The 14907-nt window shown below is 55.7% G+C and overlaps 1 protein-coding gene across 1 annotated transcript in view; it reads left to right on the top strand.

Annotated features, from left to right (window-relative positions):
* GLIS1 (GLIS family zinc finger 1) overlaps positions 1-14907 on the top strand; it is a 91149-nt gene that overhangs the window by 6096 nt on the left and 70146 nt on the right. The window contains exon 3 of the mRNA XM_021707117.1: positions 3-212. Within this exon, the coding sequence (XP_021562792.1) occupies positions 3-212 (210 nt within the window). The remainder of the gene's footprint in view (positions 1-2; positions 213-14907) is intronic.

Here is a 14907-nt window from a genome sequence, read left to right as displayed (position 1 = left end):
AGGCCTGCCGTTGGGTGGACTGCTGCGCGGCCTACGAGCAGCAAGAGGAGCTGGTGCGGCACATTGAGAAGAGCCACATCGACCAGCGCAAGGGCGAGGACTTCACCTGCTTCTGGGCCGGCTGCGTGCGCCGCTACAAGCCCTTCAACGCCCGCTACAAGCTGCTCATCCACATGAGGGTGCACTCGGGCGAGAAGCCCAACAAGTGCATGGTGAGTTCCCACCCCGCCCGGCGGTGGGGCAGGCCCGGCCTCGCTGCCCCAGAAAGGTGCCCTGGACCCCTTCCCCAGGGCTGGCTCAGGTCCCTGTGGTGGGGGAGGAAAGGACTGATGCCATGGTTGTGGCCCCTGGTCAGGACAGTCAGTGCCCCTGTCACCAGAACCTTAGCAGAGGAGCCCCTTGTACCTGCCTGATGCCCCGTTTCCCACCTCGAGGCATCAGACGTGCCATCGGGCCTGGTGCCATGCACACACATGCTCCATGTCCTGCCTGCTGGTGACCAGATGAGACTGGAGACCGTGCCCGAGCCTCACCCGGCCTCCTTCCCAGGGAGGCTCCCTGAGCCTTCTGGGAGAGCCGAGGTCCCCAGGGCAGGTTTTGGAGTAAGGCCAGGGGTGAGTAGCTGAGGCACCTACAGCGTGGTGGCTGGAGTGGAGATTTGGGGTTCTGGGAAGAGACAGGCATGAGTATGCACGTGCACACATGCACACAACTGTGGGCAACTGGGCCTCTGGCCCTTCTGACTGCTCACGTCTGTGTTCTGCTCCTGCTGTGGGATAAATCTGTGTCAGAGGCTGGGGAGAACGGTCTCACTCCCTGATATCCTCAACCTAACTGCCGTACCTACCGCCCGGGTCCAACTGGCCACCAGGAGTGACGCCTGCTTGGGGCTTCAGGGATGGGCCTTGGGGTGCTTGCATGATGAGAAGCAGAGGCCACCAGGGCACCCAGCTGTGGGGCGCAGTGAGTCTGGTCTGCAGGGGCCAGTGTTGCAGCCAAGGTCATGCTTATCCGTACTTGCCCATACTTGCATTCTGACGCCGTCGCTGGGCGTCCCTCGTGTTCAGTCAGGGAAGGGTTGCAGTGTCCCTGCTCAGAGCCCAGTGTGACACTGTAGGGGCCAGGGAGGCAGGATGTGTTGGCAGCCAGCAGCATGAGCTCTGTCCCCCAGAGCATTGTGCTCGCCCTGGGCCCGCCCACCTGTGGAGCTGGGAGCCAGGCATCCAGTGGGGTCAGTGTTTGCAGCATTGAGGAGGCTGGGGCTTGAAGGAGGAGCTCGTTTTGTAGACAAGTGGGCATTGATGAAGGCCTGTGCTGAGGTGAGGCAGGAGGGGACTTGAGGTCGATGTCCTGGCGTGTGAGGGGCGATGGGGAGAGGCTGCCTCTAGCAGGCTGTCAGCTTACCTTTATTGTGTGCTTTTGAGCCGAAAGGATGCTGGAGGGAGGGCTGGTGGCTAGGCCTGTCCCCGGGGATGCCCTAGTTTGTTTGGGGTCTGTCTCACGTGTCCCGACCTGGAAGGAGATGACTAAGGGACAGAGCCTGCAGGCCAGGAGGACTGATGGGCCCCATATTTCCCTGAGGCCCTGGAACTGACAGCTGCTGAACTGTCTTCTCTCCTGTGGGTGACCACGGGCATCTGTGGGGCATAAGAGGAGGCTCCATGACCGGAAGGAACTTTGCTGTGGTGTGGTCAGTGGCCTTCTCACAGCCAAGCCCTCTGGATGGAATCATGGCATCCAGGGGTAACCGTGTTGGACCTCAGGGACTTGGGGAGGATTTAGGCCTTCCTGCCCATTTTCCAGCTTGGAGGGGTCAGAGGGGCCGGAGTTATTCAGTGCAGCCTCAGAATCTTTCCTGGGCCTCCTGCCAGGATCTCATTGGATTCCACAGACTCCATGGGCGTACACCTGAGTTGTGCCTGCTTGGCCCTGGGGTCCCAGACCTAGGCCTGCCACAGTCCTTACCCTAGGGGCATTTATGCTTAGGAATGGGTGAGAGATCAGTGACAGGTCTTGGAGTGGAGTTTGCATAGGGAGGGGAGCCCTGAAGGGCTTCACGGAGGAGGTGAGGGCTGAGCCAAGTACACCTTCACTTATGGTTGCATTTAATCTTTACCAGTCCTGTAAAACCAGGTGAAGAAGCAAAGGTTCAGTGGGGTGGTACTGGCCTTCCCCCTGTTCCTGTGCGAACGCATGGTCTCGCCTCTTTGGGAGTTTAGGATTGTGGTGATGGTAATACCAGCAAGCAGCTTCTGAGTGCTGACTGTGCACAGGTGCTGTTCTAAGTGATAACTTCATGTGGTCCTCAACACAACCCTGCGGGGTAGATACTGTTAACCCCCATTTTACAGATGAGGAAACCGAGGCTCAGAAAGATGGCATAATTTATTTGCCCCAGGTCACACGGCTAGTTGGAGGCAAATAATAACAGCAGCAACAGTCATAAGAGAGACGGAGAATCATAATGGTAAAGACGGAGACAATAACAAAAATAACTTGCCTGAGGTTACACAGCTAGTAAACCTTGAAGTGGAATTTGAACTTCCATCTTTCTAAAGTGTGATGCTCTTGCTTGGGTAGATCTTCTGCTGCACTGATCATTCTCTGGGGTTGCAGGCCAGCCCTGCTGGGTGCCACCATCTGGGGACAGCAGCTGTGATCTGGGCGTCGGAGGCCTCCTCATGCCTCCTCCGAGCCCCTCCTGCCCACTGGGAGGGAGGGAGTGTTCCCCCTTCCCCGTGATGCTGGCGCAGTGGGTAACCCAGGGGAAGGGGCGGGCCCCCACCCGCACCCAGATAAATAAAATCTCCCTTCCCTGTAAAATTATTAATTTCTCATGACAGGCCTCTGCTACCATGCACTGTAATAGACAAAGGAATTTTGGGCCCAGAGCCTCTGGAGAACAGGAAATAGATGAGACACTTTGATTGAAGAGTAAATGGCCCACTAAAATAGCAGTTAATCCTTTTATTATCTTTCCAGCAGCCGTTTCCACAGTTCTTTCATGAGGTAAGCCTCCCCCCACCCCATCCAACTGTAGGCTCCGTTCTCGCAGCTGGTTTAAATTTAGCCCGTGGAGCCTCTGCTCCGGCACCAGGCAGACCTCGCTGTGCCGCGTGGAACCCGGCTCCCCTCGGCCCGGGTGTCCAGTCCGCGGGCCAGGCCCGGGCTGCGGACTCGCGGGCCCCTGGGGTAGACCGCCCCAGCCGTCCCCCTCCCCCTGCCCTCTGCACGGCCCATCCACACTGCCCAGAGGAAGCTCCCTAATCTCTTTGCAATATCCTGTTATGTTTCTGACGTTGCCCGAGTTGTCTTAGCCTTATTAAATGCGGGGCTCATCTGCCTTACGATAACAAGGTGACGCGTCCAATCCAAATACTGACGCGACGCCTCCAAGACGTTAACTTTGAGGAGATTAATTTCATGCTTTCTTAGGTTGGTTCTCCCAGACGGCCGGAATTCTGATTGTCTGAGACTGCAGAAGTGAGCAGGCTGGGGACAGAGAGGCAGAGAGGAAAGGGAGACCGTCTCCTGACAGCCCCCTTTTCTGCCTTGGGCTTTAGAAAATAACAATGGTAATGAGAAGAGTCCCTCACTTTCGGGAAGTTTCGCCCAAGCTGTGAGCACAATCTGAAGGCATTTTGGAGGTGAAAAGCCCAGGCCTGGAGTCCACAGACCGGGGTCCTAGCCTGGCTTTGTCACTTGCCAGCTGTGTGACCTCAGGCAAGTGACTTACCCTTTTTGAATCTTAGCATACTCACTTGTAAGGTGGGACAAGAATACTGTTTGCCTTTTAGGGTGGCTGTGATTGGAGTTTAAAGAGTTGGCATAAGGGAAAGTGACCGGCTCATTCTCTTCTTTCCCGTCACACTGCTTAGCATTGATCTCAGAAGGCTTGTATGGCAGTCCTAGGGGTTAGAGTTAGGACAAGATCATTTGTAGCTATTTTACAGATGAAGAAACTGTCAGGGCCAGATGCAGAGGTTCATGCCTGTAATCCCAGCACTGGGGGGGGTGTGCCTGAGGAGGGAGAGTTATTCAAGCCCAGGAGTTCAAGATCTGCCCAAGGCCTGGGCAACATAGTGAGACCCCATCCCTACAAAAAAATGTAAAAGGTAGCTGGATGTTGTGGCACATTTGTAGTCGCAGCTACTTGGGAGGCTGAGACAGGGGGATCACATGAGCTCAGGAGGTCGAGGCTGCATTGAACTGTGATCACACCACTGCACTCCAGCTTGCAACAGAGGGAGATCCTGCCTCAAAAAAAAATCCAATCAGTGACTGGCCTTGAGGGCAGCTGAACACAGCAGCCCCTGCTGTCAGTGGGGTTGAGGGGGAGGGCAGTCACATGGCAGGTGCACCAGCAGGGCAAGCTCGCTGGTCTTGCCGTCCTGTGTCTGCCAGGGATCCCTGATTCTTTGCGTCTTGTTCCCTCACAGTCACCTGCAGATCAGGCAGTGCCGTGCAGGGTGCCTGGAGCTGGAACTGGACAGCCGGGCCAGAAGCACAGGGAGGAGGCTCTGTACCTGTCCTCCCAGCCCTGATAAGCCGCTGGGGTCTCAGGGCCGGGTTGTCATCCTGCTCAGGTGCCTCTGGTGGCTTCAGCTGCGGTGGCCACTGATCTTCATCACTTACACCTCTCTCCACTATTGGCCAGTCTGTCCCAGGTGCCTTTGAACCCAGGACCAGGGAAATACATCTGGTCAAAAGCTGAGTATTACTGACTAGCCTTAATTAGCCAAAGAACTCAGAACACCAGCCTACCTGGCGGACCTCCTGGGAGGGCCTTGACCATCTCCCAGCCTGGGCCAAACTTATTCTCATCCCTCCTAATTCTGGGGCTTCTGATCTCCCCTTTTTGCTTTGCCCCAACCCCCAACCCCTGAGAAACAAAGTCTTGAGTGCTGGGAGGGGTGGGAGAGGTAAAGGGCGTTGCTTTTTCTAAAACTCAGATATTCTTCATCCTGGCTCAGTGTTAGCTGTTCCCCATTCCATCTTCAGAACAACACTGAGCAGAGCAGAGGCTCAGACAGGCCGAGTCACTTCCCAAGACCATGCCGTCTGCCGAGTGGCGGGGCTTAGGTATCCCTGCACCTGCTGACCTGCCAGCCAACCTGTGAGAGAGGCCTGATTGGGGTTCTGGACTCATATCCTATGGGATGTCCTGAGGGAGAAGGGAATTAAGATATTCGGAGACACACTATGTCCAGCAACGAATCACTGCACCCATTTTAGAGAAGAAGAAGCTGTATGTTTCAAAGGGCTTGTTCTTTGTTGCCTGGCTCGGCTGCGGGGACCATTCACAGGCCACGTGCCTTCCTGCCGCTCACCCTTGCCCCTCCTCTTCCGACAGCAGAGGAGAGTCACCTCTGTACTTTTCAAATCATAGCAGGTGGGGTCCCTGGGCACCCCATGTCCTGAGGCCAGCCCTGTAGGTTTGGGCATGTTTAGGAGCCAGCAAACACCCTGACTCATCCCAGCATCTCATCTCAGGGAATTATCCAGGAGCCTGAAATGTCTGAGCAGGCAGGTCTACCATCCATCCCGTCATGGGAAGACAGACCCAGAGAGGGCAGTCAGGGGCCCAGGACTGCACAGCAGACAGGCATGGCTTAGCAGGGAATGTTTCCTGAAGGGGCTAGTCAGCAAAAGTTGGGGAAGGTTTAGACTATGGGAAGTGGCCCTCAAGAGAGGAAAGAGTCACCCCCACCCCTCGAAACACCAGCCTCACTTGGGTGAGACTCTCCACGTGCCTGGCCCCGTGCTGGGAGCTGGGGCACAGAGATGGAGGTGAGGTGGTATGTGACTCCTGGCGCCACTGGTGGCAGGAACGTTGCCTTGGAGTCTTGTGGCATTGTTGCTGAAGCAGGAGAGAGTTGCTGGGGATTGAGGCCTGGCCTCACATCCTTGTCCAGGTTGGTCAAGGGGGTGGGGACATTGTCGAAACACTTGTTGGGTGCCGTTCCTTGTATGTAGGGCTCTCACGTGCATGATCTCAGCCCTCAGAACATTCCTGGAGGCTGGAATCATTGTCTTCATTTTGCAGATGAGGAAAGGGCAGTTGAGTTCAGGCCCAAGTGTACATGCAGTCCAAATGTGTCATGGGGCCACACTTGAACCCAGGTCCCAGCCTGACTGCAGACACTGTATGCTAGCCACAGCCCTAGGCCACCTCCCAGGCAGACACTCATCAGTGTATCCGTAACTGCTGAGAGAATTTCTGAATCTGAAGCTCATTCTGTAAGCTGCCACTGAGCACCTGCTGCATGCCCCCTCGTGGGACCCTGGGGTCCCAGAAGGGAACCAACACAGGCCTGGCCTCAAAGGGCCCTCAGTGGGGAAACTGACTGGCATTTGCATGGAACTGTTTTTTCAAGAAGCCACCACCCATCACCCCGAGTGCCCGTTGCCTGCTGACTCGATGGGCCTTTTGTCTTGGAGGAGAGAGCTCCTTGTGGGTGGAGGAGGAAGATGGTTCACCGTCTTTAAAATAAAGGGGTCACCTGAAAACAAGCCTCCTTCCTGGCAGCTGAGGTTACTGGTCACCTTACAAAGCTGCCAAATGGAACATATTTTAGAACCCTTGCCCTGTGTCTGCTCTGAAGATGAGCCCAGAGGGACCAGGCGGGTCCCACCAGCTCAAGTCGCCAGGCCCCACCTCCTCACCACATTAGGGTCTGGGAGAAAACTGTTGTGAGCAATAGCAGCCTGCAGGTGGTGTCCAGAGTGCCTTCCTGGGCCCATGTCAGTCCTCCTCCTGCCTGCCCGTCACAGTAGCCCTTGGCGGCCCTGTTGATTTCTCCCTGCCCTGAAGCTGCCTCTCTGCCTAAATTCCTGGGGAGTCTGCTTCTCCAGGTTCTTTGAATCCTTTGGGTCTTGGTTTTTGCTGGTCCCTCTGTCTGGAATGCCTTTCCCAGTTTGGCAGACTCCTACCCATCCTTCACAACCCAGTCCAGAAAACCTCCCTTTTCTGTCTCCTGTTCTTTTTGCGTGTATTGCCCCACATATAACAGTATCTCTTGGTGTGACCGAGTGTCTTGGGGGCCACATGCCCTTTGATGTCTGTCCTGGCCTTTGTAATAGGGAAGCTGAGCCCACGTCCCTAGGATAGAAACTCTGCCCTGTAGTCCTCGGCCTCTCTGCTCCAAGGCTGGGTGAGGCTGCCTGGACACGGTCCTCCTGAGCAGTTTTTTATGAAGTCCCAACATTGGTGGGACTTTAAAGATTGTCACATCCACCCACCAGAATTTGAAGCATGGCTTTGCTACCTGTTAGCCCGTGATTGCGTGCAATTATAACCTCATGCCTATAAGCCTCAGTTTTCTTACCTATAAAATGGTGGTGATAGGGCTTGAGGCTTCGATGAGAAACAGACCCAAAATTAGTGTTCTGGATAATCTGCATTAGGGAAGGACAAAAGGGAAAGTCTAAATAGGTAGGTGGCTGTTCAGTTGTGAGTACTCACAAAGAGACAGAAAAGGCTGCTGGAAGTCCCAGCTCTGTGGTGGACTAGCTCTGTGACCTTGGGGAATCACTTGGCTGTGCTGAGCCTCAGTTTCCTGGGCTATGAAATGGGGTGATGTCTAGCACTCAGAGGGCACAGCAGACTGTCTTTCGTTGGGGCCCAGCAGATGTGAATGCCCATCCAAGCGTCAGCTCTTCAGCTCTGGGCTTGTCCTGGGATGCTTGCCTCCCTCCCCTAGTGGAGCAAACCCAGGGGTCTTCATATGGAGAGGCCTCCTTCCAGTTCTCAGGACCCCCAGCCACCGAGGGGAGACGGAGGCTCCAGATGGAAATGGCTTGCCTGGGGAAGGGCAGGGGGACTGGCAGTAGAGGGAGTTGGAGCCTTGCCCAAGCCCTGCTGCTTCCTGGCCTTGCAGCCTTGGAGAAGGCTGTGCCTCAGTGGATGCCTTTGTACATGGGAGCTGCAGCGCTCGCCCGGAAGAGCGAGCCCAAAGGGACCAGGTGGTGAGGAGACGTGCTCCGTAACCACAGAGTGCTCTGCAGAGGGAGTTCTACTCAGTGCTGCTGGGCTCAAGCTGAGTTCCTGGCTCCTAGTCCAGTGCTCCTGTCTGCAGCTGCACCTCTGAGTACAGAGAGGGCGGGCTCACAGGTGTGTTCCTCCCGGCTAGCGTCTCCATCAGGAATGGAACTGGTTGGCCAACTGTGCAGTTCCTGGCCTTGAGCCCCCTGCCTGGGGCTCTGCTGGGTCTCCTCCTTCCTGACTCTACAATCCACCCCACCCCACTTCTGCCTCTCTCCCCTGCACCTCTGCCCGCTTCCATTCCCCACTCCGCCTTACCGCCATCTCTCCACCTCCCCATTCTATTCACACCCTGAGCTAGGAGTCCATGGGCCAGAGTGGACCCATGGTAGAGTGCAGGGAAAGTCGCTGGGGCTCGCATCCCTGCCCTGCCCCGTAAGCCACTGTGAGACCTCGAAACAAGGCATGTGACTTTCCTGAGATTCAGTCCCCTGTCTGTGTCAAGGGGAGAGTGTTCTAAGAACTAAATGGGATCATACGTGTGGCACACTTCCCTCGTGCCTGGCACATATCAGGTGCTTGAACACAGGAGTCCTTGTTCCTTTCTGTCTCTTTTTTGAAGTCATCAACCTCCAGCTGTCGCTGGGACGAGGGTTCCTGGGAGCACCGTACTTGGAGGAATGGAATGCTGGCCAAAGTTTATGATCTCAATATTGCTTTGTGGAACGTGAAAAAAATTAAGGTCAAAAAACCTGGCTGGGCTCGGTGGCTCAGCCTGTAATCCCGCGCCTTTGGGAGGCGGAGGTGAGTGGATTGCCTGAGCCCGCCGGTTCGAGACCCGCCTGGGCAGCGAGACCTCATCTCTACAGTAAATCAAAAAATCAGCCGGGCGTGGTAGCGCATACCTTTAATTCCGGCTACTTGGAAGGCTGAAGTGGAAGGATCGCCGGAGCCCAGCAGGTCGAGGCTGCGGTGGCCGGGGGTGGCCACTGCACTCCAGTCTGGGCGACAGAGTGAGACTCCAACTCAAGGCAAACAAACAAACAAACAACCAAATACCACAACTCTTTGAATTGAATTTAAAATAATAAAAGAAGAAAGATTTTAAGTTTAATGTAAGTGGGTTGAAATGATTCCCTTATTGGAATGAGAAAGTCAGATAAAATCAACAGTGACTCTCAGGAAATGTCCAGACTGTGTGTTCTGAGAGGGACATCCTGAAATGGGAAATTCACAACTGGACATGAGTGGGCTGTGTCTCTGTGGAATGGCAGATGGGCCAACCAGGGCTGGCTTTATGTCCCTCAATGTGGGCAGCTCAGCATCCTGTTCACATCTGTCCACAGGCCTTAGCGTCCTGTCCTCATCTGTTAAATGGGTGATGAGCCAGATGAACCTTCTGGTCTCGGTCACCTTGGACACACCAGGGATGTTCAAGAGAAGGGGTTAAGCCAGGCTCAGTGGCTCAGCCTGTCATCCCAGCACTTTGGAAGGCCAAGGCGAGTGAATTGCCTGAGCCTGTGGGTTCAAGACCAGCCCGGGCAACTTGGCAAGACCTCGTCTCTACAATAAATAAAATATTAGCCAGGCATGGTAGCATGCACCTGCAGTCCCAGCTACTTGGAAGGCTGAGGCGGAAGGATCGCCGGAGCCAAGCAGGTTGACACTGGGGGGGCCATGAGGGTGCCACTGCACCCCAGCCTGGGCGACAGGGTGAGACTCCAACTCAAAAAAAAGCTGGGGGGGATTTGAGTGTCTGTCAAGTCCTTCCTTGTGCCGCTCCCTCAGGAGAGATCCTTGGACTGATATGTATCATTCTCCACCCCTAGCAGCCTTTCAATACAAACTTATTGATATCCACACTGTGCTGGTCGATGCTAGAAGCAAGGGGTGCAGGATCAAAGGAGAAATGGTCTGGCAAGGAAATTAACCAAATGCCTCAGAGAACCAGGGTGTCATGAGAACTGGACTTTGATGGGTGGGCAGAAACTTTCCAGGAGTAGGCCACAAGGAAAGGAATGACAGGCAAAGGGAACAGCTTATGCAAAAGTTTTGAGATGTGACAGTCTTGACCCTTGTGGGGAGAGCATAGGTGTCCTCTTGGGCTTGGAGTGAGTTACATGCACGGGGCTGAGGGCAGAAATGGTGGTTGGAATTGGGCCTTAAAAGGCCTCAAAGTCCAGTATGAGGAACTTGGACTCTCCCCTGAGACCAGTGACAAGACCTGCGGAAGCTTCTCAGCAGGAGAGTGATGTGATCAGAGTTGACATTTAGAGTGTGGGTAGCATGGCGGGTACGTGAAAGGGCAGGAAGGGAGATGCGGAGCCCTTCGTCCCCAGAGCAGCCCAGGTTGGATGTGCCCCCAGACAGCGGGGCTTGGCTATCGGCCAGCTCCTGGGCACCCGTGGGCAGGGCCAGGTCAGCCCAGCGAGCCATGCTGGGTACAGTGCACATGTGCTGGAGCAATAGGGCTCCATCCCTCTCTCCAAACTGCGTCCAGCACATTCACCAGTGGGAAGTGGGAAAGGCATTTCCCATAATGTGGTTCCGTAAAGTTTGCACAACTGTTCTTTGTTTTCCATCCATCCCCACAGTAAATCTTCCTCCACTGCCAGGGCTGGGGCCACCGCAGCCTGCAAGTGATTAGGGCGCCTACTCGCGTGGCCCCGCCTCCTCGCAGTGTGTTCTTCTGACGTGGGTAATGATAAAATAAGAGTCTGTCACTGAGACGCCGCTGCCTTGCAAGTAGCCATTTCCAAATGCCCGGGAGGTGGCCGCCTGTGGGAAGGCAGCCTGCTCCTGCCCCCTCTGTGTCACCAGCCCAGCCGCCCTTGAGTCTGCCATGTTGGCACATGAGCTCAGAGAGCAGGCGACGGTGCGGTGCCGAGCTTGCATTTCCTGGGGATGGGACCATGGTACTGGCTGTCTCTGTAGGACAGTGCATTTTGGAGGACGAAGCGGGGAGGTCTCTGCAGGGCACGGGGCGAGGCATGAACTTCGGGGTTCAGCAGCTCATCTGAAGCCCCGCCCAACCCCTGCCACACTCTTGGGCATTGGGGTCCCCCAGGCCCAGTGAGTGGCCAACGGATGCGCCATCTAGCAGGTCCTTTGTTTCGCCAGGTCCAAGAGTGTAGATTCTCGAGCTGAAGGTAGCATTTGCACCTTCCTGGGGCACGGTCAGGCCTGGGCAAGACCCTGGTCTGCAGAGTCATGACGGAGGGTTCCTGTACTCGGGGAATGCCCAGGGAATGCATCAGAGGCTGGATTCCTCCTAAACAGTGGGGTCACTGAAACCCGCAGAGCAGAAGTTACCTGCCCAGTGTCACACCTGGGACTCCACATCAGGTTCCTGACTCTCTGCCCTGTGATCTGCCCACTGCCCACAGCTACCTTCCACATTTAACCACGAGTTTACGCTTCCCAGCACCTGCTGAACCCCACATTTTGGGAGCCAGTTTGTCCTATGGGGTCATTTCTGACTAGGCTTAGTTGCCAATGAACATGGCAGTGACTGGAGCTCAAGAGAGTCTGGCCACAGGCAGGACAATGACGAGTCTACTATGCTTCTGATACTTTCTTGAGGTCCCCACACGCCCTCTGCCCGCTCCTGTCCCTCCTCCCCGCAGGCGTCCAGGACAAGAGAAGGTAGCATCCAGGCCCCAAGTCTGCCTGTTTGGGTTTACACCTTTGCAGTTTACAGGCATGGACACTGAGGTCTCTAGGGAAGATCTGGATTATTGAAGGTCACAGGGCAAAAGAACAGAGCTCAGCATCCTTGCCTCCCAGCCAGCGTCCTGCATGTGAGAGGGACCACCATCTGGCCAGGCATGGTGGCTCACACTTGTAAGCCCAACACTTTGGGAGGCAAGAAGGATCCCTTGAAGCTGGAAGTTCAAGACCAGAGCCACTGTCTGCCCGGTGCCTGCTGTATGCCCTGCGTCACCCCCCAAGACCTGAAGGACCCTGGCTCGTGTTGTGTGCCTGGGGAAGAAACCTCCAGGGTTCTGTAGCCCATCCTAACCCAAGCCTGCCGCACCCTTTGCCTGGGGACTCCGTGGCCCAGGGCGGAGATGGCCTGCGGGAGGCCACACAGTGGGGGCTGGCTGGCGGCCAAGCTGACCACATGTGTCAGGTTCACCTTCCCTCCCTGCAGGGTCTGATTCACCAAGTGCTACCTGGCGGGCTCCAGAGAGACTCTAGCCTTCGGGGTCCTGAGCCTTACACCTCCTGAATGCGCCAGGAGAGAAGCCTACAGGCAGCCTGGCTGGTGCAAAGACCCCATGGGCAGGCACCGGCACCCACACTTTACTTCCTCCTTGCTCTACTAGCGTGGAGCCACCTGACCCTTGGGCCTTAGTTTCTCAGGCGTGACAAGGACTGGAGAAGAGGAAGTTGGAAGCCTTCTTAGGTCTCATCACCTTGATTCGGTCTAGTTAGAGACAGCATGGGCCAGGAGTTGAGCACTCAGTGCCCTCCCAGCTCTGCACTCCACCCGTCTGTGGCTCTGGGCAAGTCACCCACCTCCTGAGGCCTCAGTCTTCTCATCTATCAAGTGGAAGACTTGGTCTCTGGGATCCCCAGAGCCTGTGAACTCAGACACTCAGATGTCTGTGTTATTTTTCTGCATTGCCAGCCCAGCTCCAGGGAGTGGGGAGGAGGTGGAGGACAAGGAAAGGGCAAGGGTGGGCCCCTCCAAAGCTCTCTGGTCCCTGTTCCTTCCACACTCCTCTCGCTTGCTCTGTTCCAGACACACTGCCGCCCCCTCCGCCCCCCCCTGGCTGTTCCTCAAACATGCTAAGTTCATTCCCCCTTCAGGCTTTTGTATGACTATTCCCTCTGCCTGGTATGCTCTGACCCCAGGTCACCTCTTCCAGGAGACCTTCCTTGACTGCTTGCCTAGAGAAGCACTTTCAGTCACTCTCTGCCCTTGTTCCGCCTGCGGTCATGTTCCATGTTTGTGTGTGATCTGTTCCCTCCACTTATACACAAACTCCAAGAAGCCTAGATCTTGATACGTGTTGTTCCCTCTGTGTCTCCAATGCCTCAAACAGTCCCTGACACACAGCATGTGATCAGCAGACACCTGCTGAATGAAAGTTGTTGAGTGAAAAGGGGGAGCGTGGTTTCGGGGGAGAAGAGGTATGGAGAGTGCTACGAAGGGCCCAGGCAGAGTCAGGGCTCTTGTCCTGAAAAATGGGGGGTTTTGCAGCAGCTCACAGGGTCACGTTGGGAACTCCATGGTTGCTGTCTGAGCACATTTCTGGGTCGGGCTGGCTGGGGTGGTCTGCCCAGGGAGCCCAGCCCAGCCCAGCGCCTGGTACACGGTAGGGGCTCAGCACTCCACCCCGTCCCTGGCCCTGTTTCCCTTCCTCCTCCATCTGCAGTGTCAGGGGGAAGGAGAGCCTGTGTCCCCATCCACAGCTCAGGGAGTGCCACGCCCGGACAAGAGCTCAGATGCCATAGGGCACGACCAGCTGGACACATTTGGAAACTGAGGCCCAGAGAGGAGACCTTGCCATCCAGGTTCCACGCTGTTTCCACAGCTTGGAAAGAAACTAGCAAGCAAGTACTCCGCGTAGTGGATGCTCAGCAATGAGTCGCTGCAGCTGTTGATGATTAATTCTGTCTCCACGAATCCTGCTTTTATGACCATGGGCACGGAGGTGGGGCACGAGTACAATCTTGCGCTAATTGACGACAAAAGGACTAATGTGGCCAAGAATGCGGCAGGGGAAATGATTAGACGCTCCTGAGAGCAGCTATTCTAAAGTGTGAGGAAGGAAGGAAGGGGGCATTCCTTAAGAATGTGCTTTCTTCCAGATTCAGATTATGCCCTTTGTCCGAGCTTTCTCAGGGAATCTGGGCCTTGGCATTCCGCTCTCACTTTACAGATGGGGAAACTGAGGATCAGGGAGGCCATGAGCTGGGATTCCAGCCCCTGGCTTCCCCTGCTGTGGGATATGCTCTGGGTCAGCCCAAGCTGGTGACTCCCCTTTTTACTGAGCTCACCCCAGAAGAACGCTGGCCAGGCATCTTCATTAGTCACTGCGGTTCCTCAGAAGCAATCACAGGCAACCTGGGCTCCTAGTGGGTTTGGAGCTGGTCCCTTCACTAAAACTGAACCGAGGAGGTTTGGCTGTATCGAGAGTCAGCTCCTAGCCGGGTGCGGTGGCTCCCGCCTGCAATCGCAGCACTTTGGGAGGCTGTGGTGGGAGCATCATTTGAGGACAAGAGTTTGAGATCAGCCCGGGCAACCTAGGGAGATCCTAGCTCAAAAAAAATTAAAAAAAAAAAGAAAGCAAAAAAGAGTCAACTTTATGAGCCCGAGGTGTCCTCACACCCCACTGCCTGCTTTCTGTGTGCAGGAAGGTAACCAGCCTCGAAGGTCAGGGGGGGCTGGCAGGGCTGGAGGCAGGGGGAGGGGCTCAGGCCACGGCCTGGGGCTCCAGCCTTGGGAAAGAGCGAGGGAACCAGATCAGGAAGTTGGGCTCTAGGGCAGCAGATAGACTGGGGACATCCCACAGCCTGTAAAAGCTGGTGTGGGGATCGAATCCAGGTAAGCCTGCAGGCATGGCCACTCCACAGGAAGGCCCAGCCCTGCCCTCCAGTCTCCCAGGATCCAGGTTCTGGTCCGAGGCCTCACCTGATCCCTTATGCATCATAACCTTGGCTGGGCATGCCTCTTCCTTGTCCTGGTCTCAGTTTACCTGTCTGTTCAGTGGGAATGATAGTCTACCCTATCCACCTGGGGTTGCTTACTTGCCCTTCACCTGTAGGGTCTTCACAACGATCTTGTGTTTTGGGGACCTTAGCCCCATCGTCCTGAGGACACTGGGGCTGGAGAGGCAGGGAACCGCTGAGGGGGCGGAGACAGTCTTGTAGGAGGTCGGTGGCCATGCACAGGGCAGGTGATGGCCCCGTGA

The sequence above is a fragment of the Carlito syrichta genome, unplaced genomic scaffold, assembly GCF_000164805.1.
Source record: "Carlito syrichta isolate Samal-C Ts95f unplaced genomic scaffold, Tarsius_syrichta-2.0.1 Scaffold316384, whole genome shotgun sequence".
Lineage (NCBI taxonomy): Eukaryota > Metazoa > Chordata > Mammalia > Primates > Tarsiidae > Carlito > Carlito syrichta.
This window is presented reverse-complemented; position numbering and strand designations above follow the sequence as displayed.